General features: G+C 52.2%; 1 protein-coding gene across 2 annotated transcripts; it reads right to left on the bottom strand.

The window, feature by feature from the left end:
* Window positions 1–291: 291 nt before the first annotated feature.
* On the bottom strand, window positions 292–20,483 carry Hnf1a (HNF1 homeobox A). Of its 2 annotated transcripts, XM_059249230.1 has the most exons (10): window positions 20,143–20,483; window positions 12,378–12,577; window positions 7,100–7,286; window positions 6,456–6,697; window positions 5,075–5,229; window positions 4,765–4,966; window positions 3,914–4,105; window positions 2,218–2,336; window positions 1,992–2,136; window positions 292–419 (listed from the first exon to the last, which is right to left on the bottom strand). In XM_059249230.1, exons 1-10 carry the CDS (start codon window positions 20,469–20,471, stop codon window positions 292–294), a joined length of 1,899 nt encoding a protein of 632 aa, XP_059105213.1. In that variant the 5' UTR covers window positions 20,472–20,483. The 2 variants fall into 2 exon arrangements, with proteins under 2 accessions (XP_059105213.1, XP_059105214.1); XM_059249231.1 differs by lacking the exon at window positions 3,914–4,105.
* Between the last annotated feature and the right edge of the window lie 3,940 nt (window positions 20,484–24,423).

A 24,423-nucleotide genomic window follows, 5' to 3' on the forward strand; every position in this document is an offset into this window, starting at 1 on the left:
TTCTGTTCCAAGTATCAAGTCTCCTGAGCAGCGGGATCATCTTCCAAAACACTGCCCAGATTGATCTGTCTTCCAGTCGCTTGTGGTCCCCTTCTCAGGCTGAGACACCCCAAAGCCATCCCTCTCTGATGCTGGAGGAGCAGCTGGGGGATGAGAAGGCCAGCAGCCTATGGCAGGAGACACATGGCAGTCTCAGATGTCCTCCAAGCAGCATGGCTTGTGGTCCTTCTTGTCCCCTGTGCAGGCAGTACAGGCTCTGGGAACCCAGCGCCTGAGAGGCAGTCACCATGGTTACTGGGAGGAAGAGGCCATCTGGGTGGAGATAAAAGTCTCGATGACACCATGGTTGGATGGCAGCAGGTGGCTGTGCCCATTGGTGGAGTCGGAGCTCTGGTACAACACCAGGCTGCTGGAGGACACTGGAGAAGCAAATGAGGTCACTGGCTGTCAGCCAAGTCCCCTCTGACCTCCACCCCACCTGCCCGTCCCTAGGGATACTCCAGAGGGAGAAAGCAGAGCCTCCCATTCTTAATCAACAGATCCCAGGAGCCCAAGTCAGCCCTCTCCCCTCAGGGCCTACAGGGAGCCTCACAGATGCCGGGCTGAGTCAACACTGACTGGCTGTTATTGGAAAAGCTGGTTGGTTTTTGCATTACTGGGGATCGAACCCAGGGCTTCGTGCTTGTATACAGCCCTTCAGAAGGCACTTTGTAGATGTGGTTAACAGTGAATGGCAGAAGTTACCCTTGGCCATGTGGGCGGGCCACATCTAATCAGAAGTCTTAAACTAGAGAGAGAAGAAAACACTAAAGCCTCCTAGAGAAGACATTCTTCGCTGAGACCATTGTGTCCTGCCGCTGTCCCGGTGTGTCCCAGCCTGCCGCTGCTGTGTGGGACAGATGGCAGATGCGCTTGCCCTACAGTGTGCTGCGCAACTCCCTGTACACAGTGTGAATGCCATCAACCCTGTCTTGAGAGGTTCCAAACCGATGAAAGTGACAGAGGGTGAGCTCTGGATCTGACCTGGTCCAACCTGTCTCCACCATAGCTGTGGGAGATGGCTCCCTCACCTCCTTGAGTGTGTGTTTGCCCATCTGTACAAGGAGACAGTGTCTTCAATAACTGCCATTACAGCTGTAAGGGCCACGTGGGGGATCTGAGGCTCCATGGGATAGCAGCTTTCCTGAAGTCACAAAATTGGGGGTGGAGGACACCCCAGACCTCAGAGCCCAGCAGCCTCCATGACGCTGTAGGCTGTAAGCTGAGTAGGTGGAGCTGGACGGGCTGAGGGGTGCATGTCCATTATGATATAAGGACATGAGCCCTCCCAGTTTCCCAGATGAGGCCATAGAGCCAGACTCCTGGGTGAAAGCTGAGTTTTTGGGGGGTTTTGTTTGGTTTGTTGTTTTGGTTTTTTGAGACAGGGTTTCTCTGTGTAGCCCTGGCTGTTCTGGAACTCACTCTGTAGACCAGGCTGGCCTCGAACTCATAGAGATCCATCTGTTTATGCCTCCTAAGTGCTGGGATTAAAGGCGGGCACCATCACACCCAGCAAAAGCTGAATTTTTTTTTTTTTTTGGTTTTTCGAGACAGGGTTTCTCTGTGTAGCTTTGTGCCTTTCCTGGAACTCACTTGGTAGCCCAGGCTGGCCTTGAACTCACAGAGATCTGCTTGGCTCTGCCTCCCGAGTGCTGGGATTAAAGGTGTGCGTCACCACCGCCCGCTAAAAGCTGAATTTTTAATGCTGGCCACTAAGCACTGAGCCAGGCCTGGGGAGATGGCATGGTGGGTAGGAGTGCCTCAGGGTGGGTGAGACCGTAAAGAAGCTGATGACCTCAGTTTAATCCTCGGGACCACATGGTGGAAGGAGAGAACCAAGTCCTGAAAGCTGGCCTCTGACCTCCACACGTGAAGCCCCCCCCCCCCCCATCCACCCTCAGTCCATTGCACACACCACCTCACATCCTACTGGGAGGCAGCAGATCCCTCACCGGTGGGACTGGTGCTGAGCCGGTGGGCCGGCTGCAGGAGCTGGATGCTCGATGGGTCCTGGCTGGGGATGTGGACGGAGGTGGCTGGAGATGATGGTTCATGAAGCCCAGGCTCACTGGAGGCCTCTGTGTCTGAGGTGAAGACCTAGGGAACCAGAGTAACACCCTGAGCCCATGGCATGGGAGGGTGGGGCTTCAGATGTGGCTTCAGGAGGCAGGGCCTTACCTGCTTGGTGGGTGTGAGGCTGGCAAGGGCACTGATGTTGGTATCTGTGATCAGCATGGTCTGCGGAAGCAGGCTTGTGTGGGTGTACTGGGCCACTTCGGGCTTGTGGCTGTAGAGGGCTGGGCAGAGAGGACACAGATAGATAGGGCTAACTGGACCCTTCCCTCAAGACTGAGTACCCTATAGGAAGTGGGCAGGGGGCCCGATGAATGCCCTGATGGGGCAGTGCTTTGGGATCCGGATGAGAGAGATGGACCCCTACCTTCCCATTATAGGGGCCTGCTCAGCTAAGCCAGATGGGGAGCAGCCAGGGGAAGGCCCAGTACCACTCCAACTCATTCTGTGTTCTCCACTGCCCCAGGTAGAATACGACCCAGCTGTGTATAAGCAAATGAGGAGCAGAGGCACAGTGGGCCTGTGCTGAGTACAGGTGATGTAGTAGATGAGGATACTGCCGTACTAAATGCAGGTGGTACTGTGGTACCAAGTGCAGGTATTCTCTAGTACTGTGCTCAGTGTGCGATGCTAACTAAGCAGAGGGACCAGAGTAGCAAGCGCGGGTGCTGTAGCCTGAAGCTCAGGTGTGGTTGTGCCAAATGCAGGCCTCTGAAGGAGGCTGGTGGCCTCCATCTGGGCTGAGCAGGGCAGAGGCTAGCAATGCCTCTATCTCCAGGACACCGCCAACATGAACGGTTCCACCTCGAGACTCTCCCAGAGACTTGAACACTCACCTAGCATACAGTAATGGCACACTGTCCTAGGAGCTCAGCTAAAAGCAAGGTGCTCACACAGACACAGATTCACTTTCAGCCTCACACAGGTCCTTAAGTCCCTGTCTCCATGCTGAAGTGCAAAAGGTCTGAACCTGAAGCGTTCCGTAAGGGTGGCCCCGTGGCCCATTTGATGGGCAGCCTTATGCAGACCTGGTGTGAGGCTATGTGAGTGTGCGTGCATAGGTGTGTGTGTGTGTGTGTGTGTGTGTGTGTGTGTGTGTGCACATACAAGTGTAGGTGTGTGAGGCCAATAGATCCCCAGCTGTTGTTCTCGGGTGCCACCCACCCTCTTTTCTGAGAAAGTTCTCGCTCTTGCCTGGAGCTCGCCAAGTAGGCTAGACTGGCTGGCCCGAGCCCCAGGGATCACCAGTGTGCCTCCGCCTCCTCAGCTCTGGGTTACAAGAAGCGCACACACCACCATGTCCCACCCCCGCGTGGCTTCTGAAGGGTGAGTCTTCAGCACTTTACTGACTGAGCTATTTCCCCACAACCCTGCGTGAATCTTTAACCTACATCCTGTGGTTCCCATCTCTGATCGCAGAAATAACAGCGTTCTGTGGACAGGTGCTGCCCACCCTGGACTGGGAGTCATATGTAACATGAGATATCCACAAGCCACCTTTCTAAAAGTGGAAAGGTCATAAACTGAAGGGTGCACCGCCCCAGGGGTTTCAGAGAATAGGCAGTGGCCTGTGCTCCAGCACCCAAACAAAGCTGGGCACCTGACCGATGGACGCCAGCACTGCACACATTGAAAAGCCCACATGAGCTCCTGTGCACACACACAGAGAAGCAGGTTGGTGGCCGGTAGATACCTGCACCACACACAGGCAGACCACAGCACCTGCTACCTACCCTATCTTGTGCCTACCCACAGCCGACCTCTAGCCCACCTCCCCTAGACCAACGTGAGGGACGCTCACCGTGGGGGCTCTGCAGCTGGGCCATGGTGGCCATGAAGGGGCTCTGGGCCACGTGGCTCTGTACAGGGGGCATGAGAGGCTGCTGGTAGGAGGGGTGCAGCGGCTGGGAGAACTGGACCGGCTGCAGGGTGGTCAGGCTGCTGCCCATACTGTTGATGACCGGCACGCTCTGTGCCTGGGTGGAGGCCAGACCTGGTGCAGGACAGGCAGGAGTCAGCGAAACCTCGCACCCGCCACCCTGCGTCCTCCCTAGACCCAGCCCAGACCCTTTGAGGGACACTATCCCCCCTTCCCAGAGCCTGTCGGTTTTAAGAGGAAAGGGAGGAGCTAAGAATAGCCCTACAGTAGGACCACCACAAACACGTGGCCGTGAAGAGTCATCCTCCAGGCCAATAGCTCCACATCTGGCCTGGCGGGAGAGGCAGGCTGGGAGTAGATTAGAGGTGGTCAGGCCTCCCTGGAGCCCTAGGGGTTCCACAGCAGTGGCAAAGCCCCGGCCTCTCTCTCTGCTCCCTCTTCTAGCAGCTCCCTATGTCTTAGACACTGAGCAATAGTTCCTGCATATAAAGGGTTTGAGACTTTAAAAAAAAAAGCTGAAGAACTAGAAAACACCTCACACATACATCCTTACCCTGCTGTTTTCCCTACGGTCTCCTCATACTGGATGATTTCAGTAATTTCTACACTGTGCTTATTGGTTCTGTTTGGTTCATTGTCTGGGATCATGGGTGCCTAGTCACAGACATTTAGAAAGTAGGTGTTGGGTGGATGGATGGGTCCCAGTGGCTCTTCTTTCCAGATCCCAGACTCTGCAGGAGGCACAGGGGCCCACTCACCCCCACCTGCCTTACCAATGACCAGGGTGGAGGCGCCTGTGTTCGTGAACGTGGGGCCCAGGGAGGTGGGCTCCCCAGGCCCAATGGTCATGACCCCAGGCAGCGAAGCCATGATGAGGTTCTGCGGCTGCTGGTTGAGACCTGGAGATGTCTGCTCCAAGCTGTGCAGGGCTGTCAGGGTGCTGACTGGAGGCAGGGGACCCCCAGTGGCCGAGACCTGTGAGGAGGGTAAGGCAAGTTGAGTTGGAGTATCCCCACACTGTCTCCTAGCCATGGAAAATGGGGCTACGCAGGGTTTCCACACAGGGTGGAGCTGTTCACTCACCAGCTTGGCCTCAGTGCTCAGCAGGCTGCTGCTGGGCTCCAGGCCCGTGGGGGACACTTGGTGTAAGGCCGCAGACACTGTCACTAAGGGGCCGCCGCTGCTTGAGGGCACCTCGGTGGCGGCCTCACTGGTTGTAGGCTGTCCATACCGCACACCTGGAGTGGGGAGCAACGTCTAGCCTGAGCGCCCCCTTTCCCGTCCTCTGCTCCCCACAGACCTCACCACACCACTGTTTTTCCGGCACCCCATCTTTCTGTGCTAGCTGCTTCCAGATCTTTTTATTCATGGTCCTGTGTCCCCCACTGCCTGGTGTGCCCCCCTCTGTGTAGAAGACACTCAAAGAACAATGGGACTGAGCCGAATCGGGGCTCAGAGAACTAAATGGAAGTCAACTGAGCTGAGCAGAGTGGGCTGCAATTGGCCACATTAAATTAAATCTCCTGAAATGGGCCCAGAAATGAGTTGAGCGAGACTGAGCTTTTGCTGAGCTGATCGAAATCCAATTGAATTGGACTAAATTGAATTGAGCTTTACAGCCAGCCTCTTATCCACAGGTGCTGCAGCCTCGGATTCAATCAATTGTTGGATCAAAAATATTTGAAAAAACAATTCCACATTTGCACTGAACACATGTAGGTGGTTTTCTTGTCACTAGTCCTCAGCCTATACTGTATAACTGTCTACATGGTGATTTCACTGTACTGGGTGTCATAAGTCGTCTAGAAATGACTCAGTATACAGTAGGATGTGCATGGGTGAGAGGTGTGTGCAAGAGGTCCTGGCCCCAATTCCCAGACACCATGGGGTACACTATGTATGACGAACTGGATTCCGTGGAATTAGTTTGGTCCAACTGAATGGTTTGAATGGGAATCGGTTGGATCAAACTATGACCTGAACACGATTGAGTTGAACTGAAATGGTCTGGATGGATAGATCCAAAGTGCTTGTGTTGCCCGGAAGTAACCGGAGGCGAGTTGTGTTGAATAGAGTGGGTTGGAGTGGGATGAACAGCGTGGCATGGATGGAGTTTTAGTGAGTGGGCAGGACGGTATGAGCCAGGGTGGATCCGGCTAATCGGAGTGGGGTGGAGTGCACAGCGTGAACTGGAGTGAGTGGCGAGAGTGGAGTGGGGTAAAAGGATGGAAGGAAGTGTGAACTGAGCATAGTGGGAGAAGGGGAATGGAGTGGATGGAGTGAGGTGGATGGGGAGGGGCGGAGCGCAGACGGAGTGGAGTGGATAGAGTGGGTGGGGCAGAGTGGAGGGGCGGGGTGCAGAGTATTTGGGGGTGGTTGTCACCCCTGGGTCGATCCCTCCAGCCCTTCTGCCCATCCACTTCTCTCCACCCCTATCCCAATGTCCCTACCGCACAGCACTCACCGTGGACCTTACTGGGGGAGAGGGCGGATGTGGACAAGCCCGGGGAGCTGTGAGCAGGCAGTGCAGGGCCCGGGCCTGGCCCCGGTGGAGGCCCGTTGTATGTGTCCATGGCTAGCTTGTGCCGGAAGGCTTCCTCCTTGCGCCGGTTGGCAAACCAGTTGTACACACGCACCTCCGTGACGAGGTTGGAGCCTAGCCCCTGTGCCTGAGACGGTGACACCCCCCTCTGGATGCACTCCGCCCTGCAAAGATGGCACCCATGAGCCCGCAGGGCAGACTCAGAGAAGGGAGGATTGTGCTGAGAAGTGGAGTCTACCCAAGTGCTGAATCTGACAGATCTGGATTACAGTACCAGTCCTGCTGTGTGACCCTGGACAAGTGACTTAGCCTCTCTGACCTCAGTCACGATATGTACAAAACAGGCATAGGGTTGTAGATGAGATGATAGGAGATGAGTGACCCCCCCCCCCAAAGTGTTGCTGGGGTGGGTGGGGGATGCTGAGAATTCAATTCAAAACAATGGGAAGAAATGGATTCCTCTCAATGGACAGCAAGAGTTCTCAAGGACTGGTGAGCCCCCCGGGGACCCAGAGACACCCCCCTTCCCTGGCTTAGCCTTAGCCCTGGCTAGACCACCACCCCACCTATTACACTCCTCCACCAAGGTCTCCCGCTCTTCCTTGCTGGGGTTCTTCTGCCTCTCGTAGGCCTGGAACAGGATCTGCTGGGACGCTGGGCCCCACTTGAACCGGTTCCTCCGTCCCTTTTTGGTCGGCAGTTCATCGCCTGTGGGCTCTTCAATCAGTCCCCCCTGGCCCGCGTGGGTGAATTCTGTCGGGACAGAGAGCGAGGTGAGTTGACCACGCCCACCTGCACCGTCGGCTCACCGGACCCGCCCCCATCCTCTGTCTTCCCCAAGGCGCTGAAACAGAGCAGTTGGCAGCTAAGACTAAAGGCATCGAATCTGGACTGGAGCCATGAGTCAGTGGTAGAGACCTTGCCTAGCATGCATGAAGTCTTGAGTCCAACCCAAAGCCAAGCCCCATCCACTGCTAAAAGAGGACTTGGTGCCATAAATCCCAGCACTCAAGAGGCAGAGGTAGGCAGAGGTCTGGGAGTTCAAGGCCAGCCTGCTCTGCATGTTGAATGCCAGATCAGCCAGAGCTACATAGAGAGATCCTGTCTTAAACGACAAACAATTCATTAATTAACTTGGCCCACAGTGCAACATTCTTCACAGTTGTGGCCCATTCACACTCACTCACACTGCCTCTGAGGTCGCATCTTGCTTCTGTACACACTCACTGGGTGGCCACAGGATGGCAGGAGCCAGGACCAAGACCTGAGGTACCAGACGCTATGGTTTGGCCCCTAAACCTGAAACACTTTGTGTATGATTAATAATTTTTTGTTTGTATGTGCATGTAATTGTGTGTGTGTGCGTGTGTGTGTGCGTGTGTGTGTGTGTGTGTGTGTGTGTGTGTGTGTGCCCACAGAGGCCTGAAAAGGGTGTTGCAGGTGATTCTGAAACACTGATGTGGGTGCTGGGAATCGAACCTGAGTCCTCAGGAAGAGGAGCTTTTTTTTTTTTTTTTGAGACATCATCTTACTATGCAACTCTGTCTGTCCTAGAACTTGGCATATAGATGAAGCTGGTCTCAAATTCACAGAGATCTGCCTGCCTTTGCCTCATGAGTGCTGGGATTAAAGGCATCTGCCACCACCACAGCTGGCTCTAAATAGGTACTTCTTTTTTTTTGTTTTGTTTTGTTTGGGGTTTTTTGTTTTTGTTTTTGTTGTTTTTTTTTGGGGGGGTGTTTGTTTGCTTGTTTTCTGAGACAGGGTTTCTCTGTGTAGACCTAGCTGTCCTGGAACTTGCTCTGTAGACCAGGCTAGCCTTGAACTCACAGAGAGCTGCCTTCTTCTACCTCCTGAGTGCTGGGATTAAAGGCGTATGCCTCCACTGCCTGACTAATATGTGCTTCTTAAAGATGAACTTCGGTAATTATATGATAATATCAGTGTAATGGGTTACCCAAAAAATTTAAAGTTAAAACCACAATACAATACCACCATGTATACATCATGCAACTTCGGGACCGGCCGTAAGCAGCCGTGGTGGAGGTCGGGACTGGTGACAAGCCTTCCTGGAGGGGTTGCTAGGAAACGGCACTGTGCAGGTCTTCATCCAACGGGCAGCTCTGCTGCTCTGTTAGCTTTGCAGAGATGCATTGGGAGAGCATTCTCACAGCTAAAATCCCAGCCCGCTGGAGGCTGAGGCAGGAGGATTGCTCTAAGTTTGAGGCCAGCCTGGGCTGCAGAGCAAGTTCCAGGCAAGCTGGGGCAACAGAGGGACCTTGCCTCAGAGGAACGAAGAAAATGAAAAAAAGAAAGGAGCGGGGGAGGGAAAAGGGGGGGGAAGTAAGTTAATTTAGACCAGGCTGGCCACTGTGCCCAGATGAATGGTACACTTCAGATCTGTGGACTGGGGCTAGGTGTGGTGGCATATGTTTTTAATCCCAGTACTCGGAAGGCAGAGGCAAGCAGATCTCTTGTGAGTTCAAGACCAGCCTGATCTACATTGTGCGTTCCAGGCCAGCCAAGGCTACATAGCGAGACCCTGTCTCAAAACAAAAACAATAGCAACATCCAAAGCTCACCACCACCACTGAAAGATTTGTGGATTTTTGTGTCTTAGGCCTATTTTAAAGGATTTTTATTGTTATTAAAGTAAGTCATCCAACTGAAAACCGGAAGACTGTTTTCCTCTCTGAGGTTGCTGAGCTGGTAGGATGACAGCCCAGCGCTCCCAGGACCAGTCTGTGCCCCTATAAGGAGACCCCCGACGGGATGCCCACAGAAGAGAAACCAGCCCAAGGAGCCGACGTGGTGGCAGCTGTGAGCTTGGCACCTGGGGAGTGGGGGCAGGAGGAGCAATTCAAGAAACCACCCTCGGCTGGACAGTGGGGGCACACTCCTTTAACACCAGCATTGGGAAGCAGAGTCTCCGTGAGTTCAAGGCCAGCCTGGTCTACAGAGTGAGATCCAGGACAGGCACCAAAACTACACAGAGAAACCCTGTCTCAGAGGAACAGGAGGAAGAGGAGGAGGAGGAGAAGGGGAGGAGAAGAGGAGGAGGAGGAGGAGGAGGAGGAGGAGGAGGAGGAGGAGGAAGAGGGAGAAGAAGCAGCAGCCATCCTTGGCTGTGTAGTGAGTATGAGGGAGAGCAGGCTACACATGAGACCCTAGTCAAAAAAAAGAAGGAAAGAGGAAAAGATGGGAGGAGGAAAACAAACCCAACCCAAGCTACGAAGTGTATGAAAAAGTCAGTTAAGGCCCTGGAGGCAGCCATGCCTGAAACAGCCCTGGATTGCTCATTCATGAGCAATAAATTCCTTTTTTAAAATTCTTAAGTCAGTTTGAATTGGGGTTCTACCCCATTTCACTAAAAGAGCTCTAATACTTGGGGCTCATCTTGAACATTCTTCTCCCATCCTCCAGTTTCTCCCTTAAAGTTCCAAACTCTGGGCTGGAGGCTGGAGAGATGGCTTCAGCACTGGCCGCTCTCCCAGAGGAGTCAGTCCCTGCACCCACGTGGTGGCTCACAACCGCCTGTAACTTTAGTGCCCAGGGATCCAGTGCCCTCTTCCGGCCTCCCTCTGCAGGCATGAGACACACAGACAACTTACGTTGACAAAAACACTCACACACACAAAATAAAACCAAACCAACCCCTTGGGCTGCAGGGTTACAAAACAGCTCCTGTGTGGAAGGTTCAAGGAACATTTCGGACTGGAGGCAGAAAGATGGTAAGAGCCAGAGGGTCAGGGAATTTACCGTAAGACTGTCTCTTAGGGATGTCAGAAGTTATACCCATAGTCTTACCAAGACAATCGTCTAAACATGAGCTGAACAAGGCGGACAAAGACATCAGCAATGGACATACCACAGGGGAAGGGGAGCATGAGACCTCAACCCTACACAAGAACTACAGGCAACTTAGGAACACTGACAGAGGGAGAAATAAGTCTTCCCCAGAGAAGAGCACACAGATAGGTCATCCAGTACCAGATGCTCAGCCCTGAAAACACTATACAGACTGAGCAGGTTGTATTTAGGGATACATGTCTATACACACACATATATGCATGTAACAACAATTAATGAAAAAAGAGACCATGCATTTGAGAGAGAGCAAGGAGAGGTATATGGGAGGGTTTAGAGGGAAGAGAGGTAAGGGAGAAATGATGTAATTATAGTCTCAAAAATGAAAGAAGGAAGAAAAAGAAAAATCAAATAAAATAGAGCTTAAAAAAAAAAAAAAACCTCCGTCTGGTGGTCCAGTTCAGGTCATTGAGTGGTCAGACTTTTAACCCCAACTATCTCATAACTGTTCAGCAACAATTTTTGTTGTTGATTTAGTTTTTTTGTTTTGGTTTTTTTTTTTTTTTGAGACAGGGTTTCTCTGTGCAGCTCAGTCTGTCCTGGAACTCGCTCTGTAGACTAAGCTGGCCTTGAACTCACAGAGATCTGCCTGCCTCTGCTGGGATTAAAGGCGTGCGCCACTGCTGCCTGGCTCCATCAACAATCTTTTTTTTTTTTTTTTTTGGTTTTTTGAGACAGGGTTTCTCTGTGTAGCTTTGCGCCTTTTCCTGGATCTCGCTCTGTAGACCAGGCTGGCCTCGAACTCACAAAGATCCACCTGCCTCTGCCTCCCAAGTGCTGGGATTAAAGGCGTGCGCCACCACCGCCCGGCTCCATCAACAATCTTAAAAGCACTTACTCTGCACCCCAACATCCCACATCTAGGAATTTTTCTATGTGGATGTTCTTTGCAAAAAAGGGTCATGAGAACCTATCAGAAAAACTCTAAAAGTCCCTCAGTAAGTGGCTAGTTAAATAAGCCACAATGTCTCCCAATTACAGCCAACTATTAGAAGCCTTAGAAAGAGTGATATCAAGTTGGATGTAGCAGAACCCACTTGTCATCCTGGTACTTGGGAGGCTGAGTCAGCAATATCACAGGTTCAAGGCCAACCTGGGCTACATAGTGAGACCCTGTATCAAAAAGTAAACAAAGGTCTGGAAACTTAGCTCCGTGCATGGTAAAGCACATGCCCAACGTGTGTGAGGCTTTGTGTTCAATCCTAAGTATGTTAGAGAGAGAGAGATATGAGAAGTTCATCAGCCTCTAAGTCATCAGTTCTCAACATGTGGGTCGAGACCCCCACAGGGGATGCATATCAGATATTTACATGGGGATTCATAACAGGAGCAAAATTACAGTTATGAAGTAGCAATAAAATAATTTTATGGTTGGGGGTCAGCACACCATGAGGAACTGTATTAAAGAGTCACCGAATTAGGAAAGCTAAGAACCACTGCTTAAGTATTAGTGTCTGAGCCTTCTCATGCTGTTCCTCTTGATGGCGACACCCTTCTTTATACCTCCGCAGGGACACTTTAAGACCTAAGTAATGGTCGTGCTTCGCATGGGACCTTCCTGAAACCCCGGCTTCCTGAGATAGAAGGGCTTACTCTCCCCTCCACGATCTGCTCACCATTTTACTCAGCACTGAACCCAGCACACAGTAAGTGCTCACTATTGCCGGCTTTTGTCATTAGCATATAAAATCCGTGTCTTACTAAACATAGCGATCTCTCTCAGTTTCCCATTCATTGAGCAGTGCGTTCCTGGAAGGAGAGATCCAGCTTGTGTAGCTGCAGATCCCTGGGACCGATACGGCTCCCTTCCCTCCGTGCCTTGGGCAGAGTGGCCAGTACATTTGGGGGTGTCCTTCCGCTTCCTCTCAGCCTCACTTGTCTGTGTGATGGGGGTGGCGACTCCCCGCCCCCCCATGCGCTGTGGATGGAGAGCTGCGGGCCCTGCCAGGGAGGACACAGGCTGGGGTCGTTACTTACGCTGAGCCACCTCTCGCTGCTTGCGGACGTACCAGGTGTACAGAGCAGCCCGCTTCTGCGTCTTCATGGGGGTGCCCTTGTTGAGGTGCTGAGACAGGTGGGACTGGTTGAGACCGGTGGTGTCGACCACCTCCCGCTGCGGGATGTTGTGCTGTTGCAGATAGGACTTGACCATCTTCGCCACGCGCCATGGGTCCTCCCTGGAGGGGAGTGAGGACAGGGTCTGCTCAACGGCCCTTTAAGACACCTCGGATGAGGCTGGGCCCTGCTCTGTGAGTAGGACCTGTACTAGGTCCTGTTCTAGGACACGTGGACACATGCACAGATGCCCACTGGAAGCAGGGAAGACCCTCACCTGTGACTCCTTCGGAGTTCCTCCCCTCTTCTGAACCTACTCACCAGTACGGGCACGTGTGTGCACTTGTGTGCGCATGTGCGCACGTGTGCTACAGTATGTGTGTGGAGGTCAGTTTTCTCTTCCCACCTTTATATAGGTCCAGAAGATCAGACTCAAGCCATCAGGTCTCTGCAGCAAGTGCTTTGCCCTGCTGAGCCCTCTCACAGGCCTTGTTAAGTGAGTTTTAAACAACTGTTAAGGGTGGGAGACCTGTCTGGTTCCCAGAACCCAAAATAGCCTGACACAGAGTGTGCCATGGATGATATCCAAGTGAATGAGTGGATGGAGGACAGACTGGATGATGAATGGATGGATGGATGATGGATGGATGGATGGATAAATGGATGGATGGATGGATAAATGGATGATGGATGGATGGGTGATGGATGGATGGATGGATGGATGAATGGATGGGTGGGTGGATGGATGGGTGGATGGGTGGATGGATGGGTGGATGGGTGGATGGTTGCCTGGGTAGATAGATGCTGACTTGTTTGGTTGTTTTTTAGACAACTTAACATAAGCTAGAGTTATCTGAGCAGAGGGGGACCACAAATTGAGAAAATGCCTCCATAAGATTGGCCTGTAGCTGGGCAGTGGTGGCACACACCTCTAATCCCAGCACACTGGAGGCAGAGGCAGGTGGATCTCTGAGTTCGAGGCCAGCCAGGTCTATAAATCAAATTCCAGGACAGTTGGGGCTTCACAGGGAAACCCTGTTTTGGGGCGGAGTTGGGGGAGGGGGATTGGCCTGTAGACAAGATTGTGGGGTATTTTCTTAATAAGTGATTGATGTCAGAGGGACCAGACTTTTGTGGGTGAGGCCACCTCTGGACAGGTGGTCCTAGGATGTATAAGAAAGCAGGCTGAGGCTGGGTAAAGATGGTACATGCCTTTAATCCCAGCATTCAGGAGGCAAAGCCAGGCAGATCTCTGAGTTCAAGGCCAGCCTGGTCTATATACTGAGTAGCAGGCCAACTGGGGCTGCACTGTGCAATTCTGTCTCAGAAAGTAAAAGGGCTGGGCTGGGACTTGCACGGAACCTGCGCACATCCTCCATCTACTTTAATCAGCGCAGGTTACAACAGTGAGAAACACAATCTATACAGGTTCAGTGCAGAGGCAATTCCATAAGGTATTTTCAGTCCCCAGCTGGCTGACTCTGCACGTTTGGAACTCAGTGACACAGAGGACTGGCTGCATCTAACGTTTCAGACTGAACTGCAAACTGAAAGTGGCCCCCAGCACTCTGAAGCCAGCCGGCAGCCTACCTCCCAGCACTTCCCTCCTCCCCAAAGTCAGCTCAGGGGTTCTCAACCTGTGGGTCATGACCCCTTTCCCAGGAGTCACCTAAAACCACTGGAAAACGGAGATTTACATGACTGTTCATAACAGTAGCAAAATTACAGCTAGGAAGCAGCAATGAAATAATTTTACAGTTGGGGGTCCCCACATGAGGAACTGTACTTAAGGTCCCAGCATTAGGAAGGTTGAGAACCACTGGCTTAGACCCTCTGGCTCCCTCCTGTTATCAGTGGTTTCCAGACCGGCAGGGGTACAGAGAAGAAGGCCGGGGCAATCTAAACTGGCACAGCAAATAAAAAGGAACCGATGGCCTCTAGGACTCACTGGGAGCCGCCTGAATCTCAAAGTAAACCCAGGAAGTGCGCTTCGTTTGGACCCTGGCTCCACCTCGGACGAAATTCTAGTTCAGAAAAGTGAAATCTTGTCCCAGATTGATCTAGTCGGGGCTCAAGAATATTTCTCATCGCTGGGACCCCCCCCCCCCCCCGCAGACTCCTCCCCTCCTCCTTTTCCACCCCGTGTTCAGGGCCTTCGTGAAGCCCCACCCCTCCTCCCTTCCCTGGGTGCCAGTCAGGGCTAGGAGGGAAGTGGGGGCAAAGTCCAGCTTCTGCTAACATATTTATCTGGTGGCCTCCCTTCGCTGGCAAGGGCAGCCCTCCACCTGCTCCCCCCCTCCCTCTCGCCCTCACCTTTCTCCTCCCTCCCCTGCAGGGAGACAGGTCACTTAGCTCTCAGGACAGGTGGGGCTTTTCTCATATTCTGTCAGGGTGTCTCTGATTCATATTCTCTGTCTGTCTGTCTGTCTGTCTGTCTCTCTCTCTCTCTCTCTCTGTCTCAGTCTCTCTCCCTCCTTCCCTTCCTTCCTCTCCCCCTCCCTAACCTCACCCTCTCTCTCCCTGCTCCATCTCTAATTCTCTTGATTTCTCCTATGCTAGGTCAAATGGAATAATAGACACCGCAGCCACCCCCCACAAACACACACAGAAACAGAAGACGGCATTTGAATGGGAGCGGAAGTGTTCAAAGTGATAGGAACTTGTGTTTTGTTTGGGGGAGGGTGGCTGAAACAAGGTCTCATTGTATAGCTTTGGCTGGCCTGGAACTCACAGAGATCCTCCTGCCTCTGCCTCTCCAGTGCTGGGATTAAAGGCGTGCGCCATCACACCTGTTTTTCAATCAGTTCTTTTCACATCAGCAGAAAGTGATTATGAAATGCCAGACAGAGCCAGGGGGTGACCTCAGCATTGGGAGGTCCTGTCTCAAAACAATATATGAAAAATAAAAATCCCAGAGCTGAAAGGACCCATCCTCTGTCTTTTCCTGGGAGAAGTCATCTGTGCCACTCTTGGGGGGCAGATTTACTGCATTAGTCTGTTTCTCTCTCCCTCCCCCTCCCTTCTTCCTTTTCTCCCTCCCCCTTCACACATGTGTGCAAGCATATGCACACTCATTCTGACTCTGCCGGAAGAAGTAAATGAGTCCCCAGTAGGGATGAAGGCTTTGGGGCCGAGCCTGGCCCACAGCAAGGGTTCATGAGTGGAATGGTATAGTTATCATTATCATCATCATCATCATCATCACCATCACTGCGGTTCTGTGTACCCCATCCCCACAGCAGAACCCAGAAGAGTGATGATCTGCCTTCATCTTGTCCTCCCTATTCTGGAGTCAAACAGGTGTCCCCAGCGTTAGGCCTTTGGTTCTCTGATATCCAGAGCCATGGAGCTAAGAGACCGGACTGAAGGGCCACTCCTCTGGAGAGGAAGTCCAATTCTCAGTGGGGGTTGGGGGTAGGGCTTAGATCTAGGAAGGTTCCCAGCTCTGCTACCCACTCTCTGAATGGCCTTGCAACGTGGCTTACATCCATGCCCCCTTCCCATTTCTTCATATGTAAAGTAGGACTAAAGGTATTTCCTATTTCTCAGGCCGGGAACTAGCTCAATTGGTAAGCACTTGCCAAGCATGCCCGGAGCCCTGGATTCAGTCCCAGCATCACATAAAACTGGATGCCAGTTGTGGTAGCACACACCTTTAATCCTAAGGTTCTGGGGGTGGAAGAAGAGGCAGACAGATCCCTGAGTTCAAAGCCTGCCTGGTCTACAAAGTGAATTCTAGGACAGCCCAGCTACACAAAGAAACCCTGTTTAAAAAATAAAAAAATAAAAAAACAAAACAGGTATGGTGGCACAGGCCTGTAATCTCAGCACAGATTACAGAGGCAGGAGGATCAGGAGTTCAAGGTCACCCTTGATATATCAACCTTGGGGCTAGTCTGGCATACTTGAGATCATGTCTCAAGTGTGTGTGTGTGTGTGTGTGTGTGTGTGTGTGTGTGTGTGTGTTTGTGTGTTTCAGAAATTCCAAAGGGAAATCCAAGTTTAATACATTTTTAAACCCTTTGTGGGGGTCTTTGGTTTAGTTTGGTTTTGGGTTGCTTTTTAAAAAATGTTATTTATTTTTATTTCGTGTATATCAGTATATACACATGCATATATTTTGCCTGCATGTATGTCTGTGTGGGGGTGTTGGATCCTCTGGAACTGGAGTTACAGATAGTTATGAGCTGTCATGTGGAATTGAACCTAGGTTCATTTGGAAGAGCAGCCAGTGCTCTTAACCACTGAGTCATCTCTCCGGCCCTGGTATTTTTGGTTTTTTGAGATAGGGTTTCTCTCTGTAGCCTTGGCTGTCCTGGAACTCACTCTGTAGACCGGGCTGTCCTTGGACTCAGAGATCTGCATGCCTCTGCCTCCTGAGTGCTGGCTTAAGGCATGCACCACCACCACCCAGCAGCCTTTTGTGAGTTTTAAAGCCCCAAGTGGGAAAGGATTTCTGAAGGTCAAGCTGAGCCGTAAAAATGACTGGGGGTGCGGGGCGGCGAACACACAAAGACAGGCATGGAAATCAAGAGCGCTGTGCAGACGCGCGGGCTAAGCCATCTCAGGCCTGAGTCTGGCCTTACTGCTTGAGGGAATCATTTTGCCTCATTGAACCTTCCTCTGCTCATCTGTGAAATGGGACTACACATGTTACAGGCTCTGTTCCGCTTAGTGTGTGTCGTGCTCTTGACCTGGTGACTGAGTGTTGTTCTCACGAAGAAACTGGGGCTCAGGGACAGAACCCACCTAGTAGGCTGGAAAGGGGCAGAGCTGGGATGGGAACCAAGGCAAGCCACTGTCCAGTGAAGCATCCTGCTTGCTGCCTGCCCCTGGGCCCCCAGCTGTAAGAACCCTGCTGCTGGGTGACAAGGAGGGTCAGGAAACAACCAGGATGGCGTTGAAGCAGTTGGCAGACAGGACACAGCTCTGGATCCCAAGTGTTCCCCTAGGGAGGAGTAGGAGGTGTCCTCAGGGATGTCTAATCACTTGTTCACTCATGCCTGGTGTATCAAGGCTGGATGGGGGGGGGGCACCGGGCAAGTGGTGACATCACCAGCTTTTCCCTGGAGATGTGTGAGGCCACTGCAGACAACCCAGTTCTCCCCTCAGATCTCTGTCCTTCAGATATCTGCTGCGGGACCTTGGGCAAGTCTCTTTCCCTCCCCTGGGAAAGAGAGACAAGATCACATCAGGAGATAAGAAATGAACAAAGAGACTAAATAAATAAACGATTAAGGGGCCGGAGAAAGTAGGCAGACTCAGTGAAGGGGAGAGAAAGTGGGGTACAGCCCACGTGCAGCTAGGGTGCTAAGAGCCAGGGAAGAAGGTGGGGGAAAGGGTCCTGAGCAGGAAGAACAGGACAGGCAAAGGCCGTGAGGTAGAAATCAGTTTGTGCATCCAGGACCAGCAAAGTCAGCATCTCAGGTACCAAAGAAGGGATACAGAGGGGAGGGAGTCTGGGGGAGGGGGGAAGAAGGCTAGGGGAGGGGAGGGATGAGTAGAAATAGAACCAAGGTGGAGAGTTTGTCTTTATTCCTTGTCTACGGTGACACTGAGGCAGGGGAGGGGAAGAGACTTGCCCAAGGTCACACGGTAGAGATCTGAAGGAGAATTGGGGTGTCTACAGTGGTCTCACACATGAGGCATATGGGGGTCAGACCCCAGATCCACCTCTCCCTCTTCCAAATGTGGGTCTTTGAGCCAACAGCTCCCATGAGGAGTTAGTCCTTATCACCCCCTATTCCAGCCTCAACCTCCCCACTACCCAGACCTTTATGGGGGTCCTCCAACCCTCTCCCCAGAGTTCTCACCCCCCTGTCCTAAAACTAGAGGCCCCACTTTTGTCCCTGGGACATTTTCAGGTCCCCTTTGTTACCTGAACAATAAGTAACCCAGGTAGTTAGTTATAAACTCCGCAGGGACAAGGAGCTGGTTGATAATTTATAGCAACATCTCGAATTTAAATGGAAAGCAAATAGCGCGCTGTTAGCATTAAAGAAAACCAACCTGGGAGGGAGGAACTCCAGCCTCCTCCCAGCTCAGCCTCTCTCCCCTGCCCCTTCTCCCAGCTGCTCCGAGACCCTCTGCCTCCCTGGCTCCTCTGCTCTCCCAGCTCCTCCAACCCTCTCCCTCCTCATCCTCCTTGCGGTCCCTCTCCCTGTCTGCTTCCAGGACTCTGCCAGCCCCCAGGGAGCCCTTTGACCTCTGCTCAGCTGCTTTGGACCAAACCCTACTCCAGCCTCTACTTCCCCCACTGTGGGGGCTGCTGATCAAGAGGTACCTACCTAGCCAGGTAAGAAGACCGGTGGCATCCCTGTCCCCTGAGCCTCACACCTGAGCCCCTAGTCCCACCTGGCGCCCCTGAACAGGTCAGGCCCGGCCCCACCCTATCCAGGTTTCTTGTGCCCTGGGTCTGGCAATACCTGGCCCTTTGCCCCTCCCCTGCAGCGAGGCAGTCCTTTGCCCTCCTCTTCCTGCCAAGGCAGGGGGCCTGACTGCTCCCCTGCCCCTTGCCCAAGGCCCAGGGAGGTTCCCCAACACTTCCAGAAATGCTGGGCTCCACCAGCCCTCCCCCACCCCAAGTCAGGATCAGGACCTTGGACAGAAAAGCGGCTGCTCCCTGAATGTTCTCGGGAGACTGTTGGCAAACTCCTCAGCCAGCCCTCAGGCCCCTCCTTCACAGCTCCTGCCCGAGTCGGAGCCTCGGTTTCCCTATCTGTGAAGCTGATTTAGTAAGAGCCTCCCTCTGGGGGCTCACCCCCATATTATGAGAATTCAGGCACCGTGCAGGAAACCCAACAAAGTAGCGAGCAGGGAGATATTCGCGTGAAAGTTCTGCCGGCTTTGGGAATGGGGGGGGAGGGGATGTTGCTCCCCACAGCCCCCAGGTCACCCTCCCCCCACCCTGGTGTTCTGATTCTCCACCCCCCCTACTGGGCATCTCCCAGCCACCATCCCTACAAGTTAATGATCACAGGCCTTATCAGAGCCTTTTGCTATTTATAAATTTATAAAACAAAAGAAATAATAAAGTGCATGGGTAATTAGTAACCAGGTCAGCTTTGCTGAGGAGAGGGGAGGCATCAAGATTGGGACCCACCCAGCTCTCCAGGAGACAGGGAGCCAGACAACGGATGAGGGGGTATGGTATGGGAGGCCTCTAAACCTGCTGTCTGGCCAGGTTGAGGGGCATGTGGCCATGCAGGGAAGTGATCTCCCCTAGGCTCCATCTGTCTCAGGTAAGAAATCCCCCGGCTTACCCAGCCAGATGCTTAAGGCCCCCGTGTGTCCAGAAATCCCCTAAAACCCCAACCTCACCCCAGCTTCCTCAGAAGCTTTTGGGCCCTCAAACCTGGGATCTGACCACCTAGCAAAGAGGGTGGAATTGGTGGGAGCATAAATGACCACAGTGGCTGAAGATTCCTGTCACCCTCTGCGGCTTGGTTCCTTTGTCCTCTGTCTCAAAGTGACCTGGGGCCTGCGCCTACTCCCTAAGGACCGGGCTGCGGACAGTAGCCCACAGACGCGGCGGCTATGTGGGAAGAGCAGAGGAGAGGGTCCGGCAAGAACCGCTTGAGCGCTCTCCCCTCTTGACCACCAGCCTCAAGTCCACAGAGGACTCTAGACGGGAAGTGGGCCGCTATGGGCTCCTTCCGGGGTGCTGGGCACAGGGTGGGGTCCTTACTGCAGAAGTGTCTCCACCACGGCTTTCTGGTGGGCTGCCTCCTCCGGGCTGAGGTTCTCCAACTCTTTCAGAATGGGTGGTGCGAAGTCTTCCCCATCGTCATCCGTGTCCTCCTCCGAGCCACGCGTCTCCCCCAGGCCATTGGGCAGCTCGGCCAGGTCTCCTCGACTCCCGCCGCCGCAGGACTCCCCCTTGTCCAGGGGACCATCTCCACCCATCAGGTAGGGCCCTGGCTCCCCCAAGGCCTGAATCAGAGCCTCCTTGCTCAGGCCGGACTCGAGCAGGGCAGCCAGGAGCTCCGTCTGCAGCTGGCTGAGCTTAGAAACCATGGCTCCACTACCACCAGGCCACGCGGCCCAAGGCCACTGGGCTAGCCGCCTCCCCCACCCACGGCCGGTGTCTACTTGCCGGCAGGCTGGCAGTCACGAACCAGGCTTGCTGCACCCACTGCCCCCCCAAATCCCACTAGTCAAGCCCTGTGAGCACCCCCAACCCCCAACCCTGGCCCCAGCGGCCAGTGAATCAGGGCCCCTGCCTGCTCTGTTTACATTGGAGCTGGGGAAATTCTCCAAGGTTCATATTTATCCGTGTGCTTAGCGAAGGGGCTGAACTTTGGACTTCAGCCTTGCAAAGTGCAGGCCTCATGGCAGTGAGAGCATCCGGACCAGGAGCCATGGCCTGCAATTGGGAGAGCTCCGAGCAGAAGGGCGGGTGGGGGAGGTAGAGCCGGGCCAGGGGCGCGGGCATAGAGGTACCCGAGCCAGAAGTCCTCTGAGAGAGCGCTGGGTCCCACTGCCCAAGGATCTCGGTTCTTTTCAGCCCCGGGGCAGGAGAACTTTAAAAGCGTATTTCTTTGGGCCGCTGAAGCAGCAGGAAGCTCTGGGCCACTGAGCCAGTTCTCAAGGGCAGAGTTAGGGCACATTGCCTCAGTGGGGTCACTGCACCTCCATCCAAGGCCAACACCAGACTCCCGGTGGGGAAAGCTTAAGACTTGTGTCTTAACACTTCAGACTTGTGTGTTGATATCGATGCCCCTCCCGTCATTGTATGATCCGGACCAGGAGGGTGTGTGTGTGTGTGTGTGTGTATATATATATATGTGTGTGTGTGTGTGTGTGTGTGTGTGTGTGTGTGTGTTGTTGCTGTTGTTGTTTTTCGAGACAGTCTTACTGTGTAGTACAGGTTGACCTTGAACTTCCAATCCTCCTGCCTCTACCTCCCAAGTGCTGGGATTACAAGCCTGTGCCACAGCCAATCTTACGAAATGCTGGGGATCAAACCCAGGGTCTTATGTATCCTAGGCGAGGACTCTGCCAACTGAGCCACACCCCCAGCCCCCAAAATGCATCTTTTAACTTTTCTCAAGTATAATTTTCTTCAGTACTACTTAATGAAAACACTCGATATTTTTGTTTCTCTTTTTGCGTGTGTGTGTGTGTGTGTGTGTGTGTGTGTGTGTGTGTGTGTGTGTGTGCATGCGTGCGTGCATGCGTGCATGTGACAGCAGCTCGGGTGTGGAGGTCAGAGGGCAGCAGCAGGAGTCAGTTCCCTTCCACCGTGTGGGAGCTCAGGTGGTCAGACTTGGCCATGGCACATTTACCTGCTGAGCCATCTTGCTGCCTTTTGAAATGTTCGCCTAGCAGGTTCAGTGTGTCCCCAGCACTGTGTCACACCATCCAATCAATTTAGAGCATTTTCATCATCCCAAGAGAAACCCCACATCTGCTGAGCGGCCACTCCCCATTCGGGTCTCTAGCCCAGCCTCTGGCAACCACGGACCTACCATCCCTCCCTCCTTCCCTGCCTCTCCCTGCACTTGCCTCTTCTTAGCATTCGATTTTCAAAGCTCACTCATCCAGAGCACAAATTTATCCCCATCTATCCCTTCTCTGGTGAATAAAGGGCCATTACTTCAAGGAGACATGGCACTTCCCCATGCATCCCTGGGTGGCTAATTATGGTCCCCCACCTTTGAACTGAGGTGACCATGCTGCCCACAGCATCCACACTCAAGTTTCTCTGTGAATGTACGTCTTCCATCCTTTCATCCATTAAAGAAATACATCACATGGACAAGGAGATCTGGACCAGCCTGGGCTACATACTATACATTAATTCTAAAAGCCTGTGGATAAAACAGCAAACTTCTCAATGGGGACAGGCCCATCCTCCCTGCCTTCATCCTAGCCTGGCCAGCTGTTCCGCCAGGAGGGAGCTTGGCCCTCATGTTCCCCAGTTTTCCCACTGAAAGAGCTGCCCCTAAACTGGGCTGTTCCCAGAACCTTCAAGGTTCTTTGGAGCCAAGGTTAAGTTTTGCAGTGGAGGAAACCACAGTCAGAAAGCCTCCAGGACAGCAGCAGGCAAGAATGCGTCCGTGAGCCAAGCACCCGAGACTGTCAGCCATGACCCTTCCCATGACCCTTCCCATGTCTGGCGTTCCACACACAGGAGTCACGGTCAACAATCATGCCACCAGTTACACGTGGCTACCAAGACCTCGAATGGTGGCTGAGACCTCTTGTTGAAATGGTGTTATTTTTTGATAAACTGGGTTACATTTTAAAATAAAAACCAAATGAAATGTTAAAAGGGCTGGATACATAGCTCAGCTGTAAAGCACATCCCGGGCACACATGGGCCCCTGAGTTCTATTACCCCCCCTCCCCACCGACATTTTAAATGCTCTCCCCCCCCATTTAAAAAATGATTAAGTTAAAGTTTAAAGTAATTTAAATTGCATTTCATCAAAATGAAATTCATTGTCATTGTAGTATATTGCACTTAATTATAATTAATCTTAGATTGTTTTATAGTTTACTTATTGTGCTGGCTAGTTCTATGTCAGCTTGACACAATCCAGAGTCATTTGAGAAACGGGAACCCCAACTGAGAAAATGTCTCCACTGGGTTGGCCTGTGATGAGTTTTCTTGATGATTGGTGTGGGAGGGCCCAGCTCACTTGGGGCGGTGTACCCATGGGCAGATGGTCTTAGATACTATAAGAAAACAGTCTGAGCGAGCCGTGAGGAACAAGCCAGTGAGCATCACCCCGCCATGGCCTCTGCATCAGCTGCTGCCTCCAGGTTCCTGCCCTGCTTGAGTTCCTGTCCTGACTTCCCTCAGAGGTGGAGTGTGACTGAGAGCTGTAAGCTGAAATAAACCCTTTCCTCCCCAAGGTGCTGTTGGTCATAATGTTTTATCACAACAATAAAAATCTTAGCCAAGACATTTTCTTATTTACTTTCTATTTCTGTTTTTTTTTTTTTTATCTTTTAGTATTGGTAGATGTGCCTGCCATGGCACACATATGGAGTCAGAGGAAAATTTGGTAGCGTCCATTCTCTCCTTCCACCTTCCCTGGGTTCTGGGGACCAAACTCTGGTTCCAGGGATCCAACTGAGGTTGTTAGACTCGCACCAGTCAGTGGTGAGCGCCTTCAACACTGAGCTGACTTACTGGCTCTACTTTGGTTTGGTTTGGTTTTGAGGCAGGGTCTCACTATGTCCTAGAACTTGCTATGTAGACCAGGCTGGCCCTAAACTCACAGAGGTCTGCCTGCCCCTTCCTCTGTCTCTGGAGTGCTGGGATTAAAGATATGCATGAATCACCATGCCCACTACTTTGAGTGTTGATAGTTTTTAATTATTATTATTACTTTTTTTTTTTTTAAAGATTTGTTTATTTATTATGTATAGTGTTCTATCTGCATGTACCCCTGCCTGCCAGAAGAGGGCACCAGATCCCATTACAGGTGGTTGTGAGCCATCATGTGGTTGCTGGGAACTGAACTCAGGAGCTCTGGAAGAACAGCCAGTGCTCTTAACCTCTGAGATCTCTCTAGCCCTATTATTACTATTTTTATTATTATTATTATTAATTATTTTGAGACAGGGTCTCTTTACATAGCCAGGTTTGGTTTGTTGGTTTGTTTTTTAAGATAAGGTTTCACTAAGTAGCTGAGGTTGGCCTCAAACTCATAATCCTCCTGCCTCAGACTTCCAAGTGATAAGATTATAGACATGTGTCACCATGCCTGACAAATAATTTTTCATTTAAAGATTTTGTAATTAGACGGAAGCAGAAGGATCATGAGTTTAAGGTTAATTTCAGCTATGTAATGAACTTGACTAGCCTGGGCTAGATGAGACGTTCTCTCAAAAAAAAAAAAAAAAGCCAAGCATGGTAGCACATGCCTGTAATCCCAGCACTTGGGAGGCAGAGGCAGGCAGCTCTCTGTGAGTTCAAGGCCAGCCTGGTCTACATAGAGGGTTTCAGGACAGA

Source organism: Peromyscus eremicus, chromosome 23 (assembly GCF_949786415.1).
Source record: "Peromyscus eremicus chromosome 23, PerEre_H2_v1, whole genome shotgun sequence".
Classification (NCBI taxonomy): domain Eukaryota; kingdom Metazoa; phylum Chordata; class Mammalia; order Rodentia; family Cricetidae; genus Peromyscus; species Peromyscus eremicus.

Bases quoted from the DNA above. Each gene is read 5' to 3' on its own strand.
- Hnf1a (XM_059249230.1), bottom strand. From the start codon at position 20,471: ATGGTTTCTAAGCTCAGCCAGCTGCAGACGGAGCTCCTGGCTGCCCTG. The intron at 4,106-4,764 runs GTAAGGCAGGTG...GTCCTGCACCAG, and splicing joins CGCCTCCACCCTGGTCATTG to GTCTGGCCTCCACCCAGGCA. The intron at 2,337-3,913 runs GTGAGCGTCCCT...CTCTCTGCCCAG, and splicing joins CCAGCTGCAGAGCCCCCACG to CCCTCTACAGCCACAAGCCC.